Source organism: Entelurus aequoreus, linkage group LG17 (assembly GCF_033978785.1).
Source record: "Entelurus aequoreus isolate RoL-2023_Sb linkage group LG17, RoL_Eaeq_v1.1, whole genome shotgun sequence".
NCBI classification, from domain to species: domain Eukaryota; kingdom Metazoa; phylum Chordata; class Actinopteri; order Syngnathiformes; family Syngnathidae; genus Entelurus; species Entelurus aequoreus.
This window is the reverse complement of record NC_084747.1, coordinates 13,879,334-13,891,354: the sequence shown is the minus strand read 5'-3', so window position 1 is coordinate 13,891,354 and position 12,021 is coordinate 13,879,334. Positions and strand designations below refer to the sequence as shown.

Below are 12,021 nucleotides of genomic sequence, written 5' to 3'. Positions count from 1 at the left end.
AAAACATTGTAGGAATTTGTTACAAAATGTAGTCATTTCACTTGCATTAGTTGACTGCTAATTGGGCAGTCACAGCGGCATTCAGATGAAAGAACGGTACCGGTTTTTTTCAAAGGTGGTATAGTACCGATTTCAATTGATTAGTACCACGATACTTTATTAGTAGCAGTATACTGTACAACCCTACTACACACACATACAGTACATAGAAGAAAGTGTGCTTTCGTTGTTTGTGTCTTGCAGACGTCCAGCAGCTGATCGGTAATCCAGAAGAAGTTTCCCCTCAGTTAGGGGGGAGCTCCACTTTGAAGCAGGAGACTCCACAACCACCCTGCATTAAAAAGGAAGAGGAGGAACTCTGCATCACTCAGGAGGGAGAGTGTCTTCTAGGACGAGAGGAAGCTGATTACACCAAGTTTCCACTGAGTATTCTCTCTGTGAAGACTGAAGATGATGAAGAGAAACCACAAGTAGACAACCTCTTAGCTCCACTATCAGATAGTGAGGCTGAAGACGAGGTTGAAGAACCTTTGAGCAGCGATACAGACTGTGAAGGTGATATGAGGACTCACACTGACAACAAACACTCTGAATGCTCTACAAAGAAGAGAGGTAAAACATGTTTGAGCTGCTCAGTTTGTGCTGAAAGTTTTACTAAAAAGAGCCGTTTGACTCAACACATGAGAACACACACAGGAGAAAAAACATTTATTTGTTCAGTTTGTGGCAAAAGCTTTTCTCAAAATAGCATTTTGACTGAACACATGAGAACACACACAGGAGAAAAACCATATGAGTGTTCAGTGTGTGGCAAAAGCTTTTCTGTTAAGAGCAATTTGGCTAAACACATGAGAACACACACAGGTGAAAAACCATTTAATTGTTCAGTTTGTGGAAAAAGCTTTTCTCAAAATAGCTATTTGACTCGACACATGAGAACACACACAGGAGAAAAACCATGTACTTGTTCAGTTTGTGGCAAAAGCTTTTGGCAAAATAGCTACTTGACTAAACACATGAGAACACACACAGGTGAGAAACCATTTAATTGTTCAGTTTGTGGCAACAGCTTTTCTGAAAATAGTAATCTGACTCAACACATGAGAACACACACAGGAGAAAAAACATGTAATTGTTCAGTTTGTGGCAAAAGCTTTTCTGTTAAGAGTAATTTGACTGAACACATGAGAACACACACAGGTGAAAAACCATTTAATTGTTCATATTGTTGCAAAAGCTTTTCTGTTAAGAGTAATTTGACTGAACACATGAGAACACACATAGGTGAAAAAACATTTAATTGTTCAGTTTGTGGCAAAAGCTTTTCTGTTAAGAGCAATTTGACTGAGCACATGAGAACACACACTGGAGTAAAACCATTAAATTGTTCAGTTTGTGGTACAAGCTTTTCTCATAACGGCTCTTTGTGGCGACACATGAGAACACACGCTGGAGAAAAATCATTTAGTTGTGCAGTGTGCTGTAAAAGGTTCCAACATAAAGCAGACGCAGTGAAACACATAAGAACACACAAGGGAAAATAACCAATTAGCTGTTTAGTTTGTGGTATGTTGCTCATATGTGGTGACATCCACCCTACCCAGGACCTCCTCACTGCTTCTTTCACAAATATCTGAGGTATACAAACTTGGATTATTTGGAGCATAATCTTATCTACTCATGACCCCATGTCTTCTCTGTATCTGAAACCTTCCTGAACAGTAAGATAGATGATGCTTCAAGTGCTTGGTTACTCCTTCTTCAGTCCAGGGACCTGGGGCCTCATGTGTCAAGTTTGTGCACGCTCAAAAACCTGCACTACACCCTTTTTCACTGCAAAGTTGAGATGTATCAAAACTGACGTTGGGATGCTGGGTAACTGTTTGCATAACCAAGTGCCAACTTTTACTCCTCAGACTGATTGATGTGCAAATCAGAGACATATGAACAATTAACCCCCAACACCCACAACCCAACACCCACCTCCTTCGACATTCGGGCATAACAGGTTCAATCCGGCCCACAAGATGAGTTTGCAAAGTGTAAAATTCAGCTGCATTTTTTAATGAAAGAAACTGCTGTTCTAAATGTGTCCACTGGATGTCACAATAGCTATTCTGTTAGGCAAGCAAATAGTTTATACCGGGGCGAGCAAGTATACCAAGCAAGAGGTACACGGTAAAGCGGGGCTGTGACTCCTCCCCCTCCACCCAACGTAAAACAAGAGTAAAATAAGCAATCAGTAACCCACTTAAAATGCAGCATGAGACACTGCACACTGATATAGTTCTGTGAAAATGATTGTCTTCTGTGCAAATGTAAAGAAAGTGAACAGTGTGTGATTTACTGCAATACTGTCAGTCTTTTCACTTTTTATTTGTGCTTTGTGGAAATTGTTCACACATTGCACTGCTTTTATTTTTCTATCAATACACATTATGTCTAGAAGACAGGAAGTAACTCAACACTCTTGAATAGTTTCTACCTCAGTTTGTATGGTTTGTTGAGTTAGCACAGGATTAATATGTGGAAATGACAAATGAGGTAGTTGATACATAGAATAGTTTTTATTCATGCTTTTATTTTATTTTTTGTTCAATCCTAGATGGGTTGTGACTTAAAGTTTAATAGAAACACCGAGATTAAGTCTAAGTTCATTGTGTTCTTCAAGGTGTTTTTGAAAATGCACCATTTTTCTAAGTAAAATAAAGAAAACAATCTGATGTGGTTATAGTCGTATTTTTAAGTTATCATGCCATGATTTCACCCGTCCCGCCCACATGGAAATAGATTTTCCTCCATGCGGCCCCTGAGCTAAAATGAGTTTGACACCCCTGCTGTAATGTGACTCATGTGAGCAGGTTACTGTATAAACACATTTTGTTATAAGTTATAAAAATGTGTTCAGTTCTCAGAGACACATCAATGTCAGGCTGACAATCGCTCTTCCGCTTTCTCCAAACACGAGAACAAAGCAGCTCCTACTGACTTGTGATTGGTCAGACCGTGCCCATCTTAATCACATGGCTAATTTCAATATAATAAATTGTGATGTAACACAATTGAATATCTTATATGCTCAGACAGTAATGTGTTTATATAAGTTTAGATTGTGTAATGATGTTTGTAATGGGGAAAGACGTTAATGTGTCTTGTTTTCATGTTTGTATTTAAGATAGTTGACATTTAGCATGATAGCTGTTAACTGGCGATTAGTGATGTTAAGTGCCTAAGATGGTAGTTATTGATTAGCAGTACTTCTAGACCTCCACCCCAGATCCCACCTCACTCCTACCCACTTCTCTAAAGTGGGCTGGCTCAAGGTGGAGGACAGAGTTAAACAACTTGCACTGAGCCTAGTCTATAAAATCCACTACACCTCCCTGATACCGAAGTACATGTCAAACTACTTCCTTAACGTAAATGACCGCCATAACCACAACACCAGGGGGAGCTCCACTAACTACGTTAAACCCAGATTCCGAACTAACAAAGGTCTTAACTCATTCTCTTTCTATGCCACATCAATGTGGAATGCGCTCCCAACAGGTATAAAAGAAAGGGCATCTCTATCCTCCTTCAAAACCGCAATAAAAGTTCACCTCCAGGCAGCTACAACCCTAAACTAACACCCTCCCCGGATTGCTAATAATCAAATGTAAACAATCAAATGCAGATACTTTTCTTATGCCTTCTGATCTCTCTCTCTCTCTCTCTCTCTCGCGCTCTCTCGCTCTCTTTCTCTCTCTCTCTCTCTATATGTCCACTACTTGCTGTCCATATCCTACCCCCCACCCCCTCCACACCCCTGATTGTAAATAATGTAAATAATTCAATGTGATTATCTTGTGTGATGACTGTATTATGATGATAGTATATATGATAGTATATATCTGTATCATGAATCAATTTAAGTGGACCCCGACTTAAACAAGTTGAAAAACTTATTCGGGTGTTACCATTTAGTGGTCAATTGTACGGAATATGTACTGTACTGTGCAACCTACTAATAAAAGTCTCAATCAATCAATCAATGAGGGCTTTCTGCTTGTGAGTGATTAGCACTACAGTTAGAGCCACCTATCGCTAGGTAGAAATTAGCAGTTTCACCAACATTTTTATGTGAAACCATATTACTAACTGTCTGGTGTTTTACAGGATTCATGGAAGTTTATTGTCATAGCAGCACACGATACACATGAGATGGCACACAATTTAGTAGCATGTGAACAATAGGATTGGTCCTGGTGGAGATCTACACTCTTAGTGCTTTTCTTCTTTATTCAGAGTAATGATTTGACTTTCTAAAGGTTTTTAACTAAAACAACGGAGTGGGTTGAAAAATATTTCTGTGTTTTTTGTAGTATTTAAAATGTATGATTTTTTTTCTTCAATGTTTGCCCTTTTTCTGGTTTGAACAACAGCCATCACAAAAGTCTGTGCACGTGCTTGTATATATATTTTTTTTATTTTCAAACAGTAGTTGCAGATTATTTAATGTTAGATACTTTTGCCAACCATTGTTTTAAAACAAGATTAAAATGCCTTTATTTTGAAGAAAAAAAAACTGTTGTGGAGTAGGAAACGGAAGTGTCTGTATTCTAGCGCATGCGCAAATGTACTTGAAGCCAAGCAAAAAGACAAAGACCGCATGCTATGGTTGTTCGGAGATTCTTCGAATTCACGATCTTAAAGTCATATGATTCACAGCAAATATAGCAACAAATATCTCAATTGGTATTTTCCAAAGCCACGAAACGTGCATTGAGTTTGGAGCGATATCTGAAGTGAAGATTGAAGACGTGATAGAAGATGGACGACTACTGCTATGCTAAGATGGCGACGTCCGCTAAAAGAGAACATGAAAGAGAATCAGCGCCACCAACTTCCAGCAAATCACCAACGGAGATAAAGACGAAAGATGAAGGTGAGTGACTTGAAGTTTTGTCATTTCAAAATTATTTGAATTTCAAGCCCTTAAAGTCGAAATTAGCCGACCTTGTTGAAGAATGTAAAGAAAGAGCCGCCATGATTGTTAGCTTGAAGAAGGCAGTGGAGTTCACATCAGAGGAGATGAAAGAATGCAAAAGTCAAATTTAGAAACTAACAGCAAAACAACAACTCTGTTAGGCTCGTTTGGTGTGTTTTTATATTCATCATGTCGTGGTTTTGAGGTGAGGTGAGTATTCAGTCACATTTAACAAAGTCTCTGTACAGTTTGTCGTGTCGTCAAGTAACATAAAAGAATGGACGTGTTCAAGTCGCGAGCAACGACTCGTTAGCAGCGTGTTTTGAAGACTAGCCTACAGTTGTTTGGTCGATGTCTGAAATTTTTAATAAAAACAGAAGAGTTCCTCTTTCCTATGTTTGGCAAATGACACTAATACAAAAGTTAGCGAGCATTATTACTAAGCTAAGTTATTCATGGAGTCCATCAAGTTATTCGATGGATTTTTGAGTGGACATAACAGCCACTATCTCTAAGGCCCCTTCTACACTAAGCCAGCTAAGGTTATCCAGGGTATATCCCACCTAACCTTATCCTTGTCCACACACACACAATGGTCGTTTAAGACCCCCTCCGTCCACCGACGCAACGCGACCTAATACGCATGCGCGGAAAATGCGCACATCATAGCCATCTCCAGTGTTGCTTTGTGTGCAAGTTCTTACATGTAACTTATCTGAACAATATCCAGTGTTGTGGTATTTCAATGAACTGGAATCCAGTGTGCTGTGGGGCCTTATTGTAGTGAATCACACCTGAGCTTCATCCATCCATCTTCTTCCGCTTATCCGAGGTCGGGTCGCGGGGGCAGCAGCCTAAGCAGGGAAGCCCAGGCTTCCCTCTCCCCAGCCATTTCGACCAGCTCTTCCCGGGGGATCCCGAGGCGTTTCCAGGCCAGCCGAGTGACATTGTCTTCACAACGTCTCCTAGGTCTTCCCCGTGGCCTCCTACCGGTTGAACGTGCCCTAAACACCTCCTTAGGGAGACGTTCGGGTGGCATCCTGACCAGATGCCCGAACCACCTCATCTGGCTCCTCTCCAAGTGGTGGAGCAGCGGCTTTACTTTGAGCTCCTCCCGGATGACAGAGCTTCTCACCCTATCTCTAAGGGAGAGACCCGCCACCCGGCTGAGGAAACTCATTTCGGCCGCTTGTAGCCGTGATCTTGTCCTTTCGGTCGTAACCCAAAACTCATGACCATAGGTGAGGATGGGAACGTAGATCGACCGGTAAATTGAGAGCTTTGACTTCCATCTCAGCTCCTTCACCACAACGGATCAATACAGCGTCCGCATTACTGAAGACGCCGCACCGATCCGCCTGTCGATCTCACGATCCACTCTTCCCTCACTCGTGAACAAGACTCCGAGGTACTTGAACTCTTCCACTTGGGACAGGGTCTCCTCCCCAACCCGGAGATGGCACTCCACCCTTTTCCGGGCAACAACCATGGACTCAGACTTTCATCCCAGTCGCTTCACACTCGGCTGCAAACCGATCCAGTGAGAGCTGAAGATCCTGGCCAGATGAAGCCATCAGGACCACATCATCTGCAAAAAGCAGAGATCTAATCCTGCAGCCACCAAACCGGATCGCCTCAACGCCTTGACTGCGCCTAGAAATTCTGTCCATAAAAGTGATGAACAGAATGGGTGACAAAGGGCAGCCTTGGCGGAGTCGAACCCTCACTGGAAACGTGTCCGACTTACTGCCGGCAATGCGGACCAAGCTCTGACACTGATCGCACAGGGAGCGGACCACCACAATCAGACAGTCCGATACCCCATACTCTCTGAGCACTCCCCACAGGACTTCCCGAGGGACACGGTTGAATGCCTTCTCCAAGTCCACAAAGCACATGTAGACTGGTTGGGCAAACTCCCTTGCACCCTCAAGGACCCTGCCGAGAGTATAGAGCTGGTCCACAGTTGCACGACCAGGACAAAAACCACACTGAATCCGAGGTTCGACTATCCGGCGTAGCCTCCTCTCCAGTACAACTGAATAGACCTTACTGGGAAGGCTAGTTAGTTGGGACACACCCTTCGGTTCCCCTTCTTGAAGAGAGGAACCACCACCCCGGTCTGCCAATCCAGAGGTACCGGCCCAGATGTAAATGGTAAATGGGTTGTACTTGTATAGCGCTTTTCTACCTTTTTTTTTTAAGGAACTCAAAGCGCTTTGACACTATTTCCACATTCACCCATTCACACACACATGTCCACGCGATGCTGCAGAGTCTTGTCAACCAAGACAGCCCCACAGCATCCAGAGCCTTAAGGAACTCCGGGCGGATCTTATCTACCCGGGGCCTTGCCACCGAGGAGCTTTTTAACTACCTCAGCAGCCCCAGAAATAGGAGAGCCCACCACAGATTCCCCAGGCACTGCTTTCTCATAGGAAGACGTGTTGGTGGGATTGAGGAGTTCTTCGAAGTATTCCCTCCACCGGTCCACAACATCCGCAGTCTAAGTCAGCAGAACACCATCCTCACCATACACAGTGTTGACAGTGCACTGCTTACCCTTCCTGAGGCTGCGGCTGGTGGTCCAGATCGCTTCGAAGCCGTCCGGAAGTCGTTTTCCCATGGCTTCCCCGAACTCCTCCCATGTCCGAGATTTTGCCTCTGCGACCGCTGAAGCCGCACACCGCTTGGCCTGTCGGTACCTGTCCGCTGCCTCCGGAGTCCTATGAGCCAAAAGAACCCGATAGGACTCCTTCTTCAGCTTGACGGCATGCGTCACCGCCGGTGTCCACCAACGGGTTCTAGGATTACCGCCATGACAGGTACCAACTACCTTGCGGCCACAGCTCCAATCAGCCGCCTCGGCAATAGAGGTGCGGAACATGATCCACTAGGACTCAATGTCCAGCACCTCCCTCGTGACATGTTCAAAGTTCTTCCGGAGGTGGGAATTGAAACTCTCTCTGACAGGAGACTCTGCCAGACGTTCCCAGCAGACCCTCACAATGCGTTTGGGCCTGCCAGGTCTGTCCGGCATCCTCCCCCACCATCGCAGCCAACTGACCACCAGGTGGTGATCGGTAGAAAGCTCTGCCCCTCTCTTCACCCGAGTGTCCAAAACATGAGGCCGTAAATCCGATGACACAACTACAAAGTCGATCATGGAACTGCGGCTTAGGGTGTCCTGGTGCCAAGTGCACATATGGACACCCTTATGTATGAACATGGTGTTTGTTATGGACAATCTGTGACGGGCACAAAAGTCTAATAACAAAACACCACTCGGGTTCAGATCCGGACGGCCATTCTTCCCAATCACGCCTCCCCAGTTTTCACTGTCGTTGCCAACATGAACGTTGAAGTCTCCCAGTAGGACAAGGGAATCACCCGGGGGAGCACTTTCCAGTACTACCTCGAGTGTATCCAAAAAAAGCATTCGCCGTTTTCCGTAGTCTTCCCTCGACGCTACCTTTTTTTTATCACATCCATGGGAGCTCGCATTCTCGTTGACTCTCCTTCGACAAATGGACAAAGTTGTTCGGTAAGCAGAATCACAGCTGACCTGGACATTCCAATGTTCTCTTGCCGTTTGAGAAGTGTTGTATCCTAAATAGCTGCAATCGCTTTTTCTTAAGGTATCCATGTGTGAATTCCACAAGCGTCTGTACATGTAGAAGGAGGAGAAAGCTTTGACTGTAAGCAGAAACTTAGTCAAATAATAATTTTACAAGTTTAAAGTATAAATTAAAAGGCATTAAACACATTGGACTTTTCTTGTTGCACTCAAATAACAATTTACAATTTTCCATATTACATATAGTCTGCTATAATCAAGGATTAGATTAGAATAGAACAAAGTTTTACTGACATTATTTTCAATTATTCGTGATTTATGGTTGCCACTCCTGGTCTGTGCTTTAAGAAAAATACAATTATTACTTAAGTACTATAAACAAAACTATGGATAAATGTACACAGATAAGCCGTGTAGCAGGTAAAACACATTTATTAAAGACAAAACACAAATGGTAGGAATTTGTTACAAAATGTAGTCATTTCACTTGCATTAGTTGACTGCTAATTGGGCAGTTTTAACTGTGCTAATATTTGGCATCAAGTTCTACGTATCTACATGTGCACAGCAGGGGAGCTGGTTAACTTATGAGAGTAGTATGTGTGTTTGTGAGAATGTCAACGTGTTGTCTGAGTGACGTCAGTGAGTGAGCGGGCGAGTAAGGAGAGGTAGTGGTAGCATGTGCAGGAGTGTTAATAGCATGGTGGATGTCCGGTTGTGGCCTGTGGAAATAATAAATTAAGTGAGCAAGTTGTAACTAGTCGACGGTCTCGTCCTTCCGACCAAAGAGCGGAGCTTTATGGACCCAGTGTTACCCCCGACAAAACATGGGCCCTGGAGGTAGTCACCGACGCACAGCGGCATTCAGATGAAAGAACGGTACCGTTTTTTTTCAAAGGTGGTATAGTACCGATTTCAATTGATTAGTACCACAATACTTTATTAGTAGCAGTATACTGTACAACCCTACTACACACACATACAGTACATAGAAGAAAGTGTGTTTGTGTCTTGCAGACGTCCAGCAGCTGATCGGTAATCCAGAAGAAGTTTCCCCTCAGTTAGGGGGGAGCTCCACTTTGAAGCAGGAGACTCCACAACCACCCTGCATTAAAAAGGAAGAGGAGGAACTCTGCATCACTCAGGAGGGAGAGTGTCTTCTAGGACGAGAGGAAGCTGATTACACCAAGTTTCCACTGAGTATTCTCTCTGTGAAGACTGAAGATGATGAAGAGAAACCACAAGTAGACAACCTCTTAGCTCCACTATCAGATAGTGAGGCTGAAGACGAGGTTGAAGAACCTTTGAGCAGCGATACAGACTGTGAAGGTGATATGAGGACTCACACTGACAACAAACACTCTGAATGCTCTACAAAGAAGAGAGGTAAAACATGTTTGAGCTGTTCAGTTTGTGCTGAAAGTTTTACTAAAAAGAGCAGTTTGACTCGACACATGAGAACACACACAGGAGAAAAAACATTTATTTGTTCAGTTTGTGGCAAAAGCTTTTCTCAAAATAGCATTTTGACTGAACACATGAGAACACACACAGGAGAAAAACCATATAAGTGTTCAATGTGTGGCAAAAGCTTTTCTGTTAAGAGCAATTTGACTAAACACATGAGAACACACACAGGTGAAAAACCATTTAATTGTTCAGTTTGTGGCAAAAGATTTTCTCAAAATAGCTGTTTGACTCGACACATGAGAACACACACAGGAGAAAAACCATGTACATGTTCAGTTTGTGGCAAAAGCTTTTCTCAAAATAGCTATTTGATTAAACACATGAGAACACACACAGGTGAAAAACCATTTCATTGTTCAGTTTGTGGCAACAGCTTTTCTCAAAATAGCAATCTGAGTCAACACATGAGAACACACACAGGAGAAAAAACATGTAATTGTTCAGTTTGTGGCAAAAGCTTTTCTGTTAAGAGTAATTTGACTGAACACATGAGAACACACACAGGTGAAAAACCATTTAATTGTTCAGTTTGTTGCAAAAGCTTTTCTGTTAAGAGTAATTTGACTGAACACATGAGAACACACATAGGTGAAAAAACATTTAATTGTTCAGTTTGTGGCAAAAGCTTTTCTGTTAAGAGCAATTTGACTGAGCACATGAGAACACACACTGGAGTAAAACCATTAAATTGTTCAGTTTGTGGTACAAGCTTTTCTCATAACGGCTCTTTGTGGCGACACATGAGAACACACGCTGGAGAAAAATCATTTAGTTGTTCAGTGTGCTGTAAAAGGTTCCAACATAAAGCAGACGCAGTAAAACACACAAGAACACACAAGGGAAAATAACCAATTAGCTGTTTAGTTTGTGGTATGTTGCTCATATGTGGTGACATCCACCCTACCCAGGACCTCCTCACTGCTTCTTTCACAAATATCTGAGGTATTCATACAAACTTGGATTATTTGGAGCATAATCTTATCCACTCATGACCCCATGTCTTCTCTGTATCTGAAACCTTCCTGAACAGTAAGATAGATGATGCTTCAAGTGCTTGGTTACTCCTTCTTCAGTCCAGGGACCTGGGGCCTCATGTGTCAAGTTTGTGCACGCTCAAAAACCTGCACTACACCCTTTTTCCCGGCAAAGTTGAGATGTATCAAAACTGACATTGTGATGCTGGGTAACTGTTTGCATAACCAAGTGCCAACTTTTACTCCTCAGACTGATTGATGTGCAAATCAGAGACATATGAACAATTAACCCCCAACACCCACAACCCAACACCCACCTCCCTCGACATTCGGGCATAACAGATGCAATTTGGCCCGCGAGATGAGTTTGCAAAGTGTAAAATTCAGCTGTATTTTTTAATGAAAGAAACTGCTGTTCTAAATGTGTCCACTGGATGTCGCAATAGTAATTCTGTTAGGCAAGCAAATAGTCTATACCGGGGCGAGCAAGTATACCAAGCAAGAGGTACACGGTAAAGCGGGGCTGTGACTCCTCCTCCTCCACCCAACGTAAAACAGGAGTAAAATAAGCAATCAGTAACCCCACTTAAAATGCAGCATGAGACACTGCACACTGATATAGTTCTGTGAAAATGATTGTCTTCTGTGCAAATGTAAAGAAAGTGAACAGTGTGTGATTTACTGCAATACTGTCAGTCTTTTAACTTTTTATTTGTGCTTTGTTGAAATTGTTCACACATTGCACAGCTTTTATTTTTCTATCAATACACATTATGTCTAGAAGACAGGAAGTAACTCAACACTCTTGAATAGTTTCTACCTCAGTTTGTTTAATTGCTTTGTAGAAACACTGAGATTAAGTCTAAGTGCATTGTGTTCTTCAAGGTGTTTTTGAAAATGCACCATTTTTTTCCCTCTACATTTTTAACGAACTTGAAGTGTTTGTCAAGAGGATTATTTGTGATATGTACATTTTCAGAATGTGCTTGTTCTATTTTGGGCCAAAGTAAAACAAAGAAAATAATCTGAAG

General features: G+C 42.6%; 2 protein-coding genes across 2 annotated transcripts; both read left to right on the top strand.

The window, feature by feature from the left end:
- Positions 1-244: 244 nt before the first annotated feature.
- Positions 245-3,926, top strand: LOC133632550 (gastrula zinc finger protein XlCGF17.1-like). The gene has a single exon (XM_062025022.1). It carries the CDS (start codon positions 561-563, stop codon positions 1,542-1,544), a length of 984 nt encoding a protein of 327 aa, XP_061881006.1. The 5' UTR covers positions 245-560; the 3' UTR covers positions 1,545-3,926.
- Positions 3,927-9,564: 5,638 nt separating this feature from the next.
- Positions 9,565-11,809, top strand: LOC133632551 (gastrula zinc finger protein XlCGF17.1-like). The gene has a single exon (XM_062025023.1). The coding sequence runs from the start codon at positions 9,881-9,883 to the stop codon at positions 10,862-10,864; it is 984 nt and encodes a 327-aa protein (XP_061881007.1). The 5' UTR covers positions 9,565-9,880; the 3' UTR covers positions 10,865-11,809.
- The last annotated feature ends 212 nt before the right edge of the window (positions 11,810-12,021 follow it).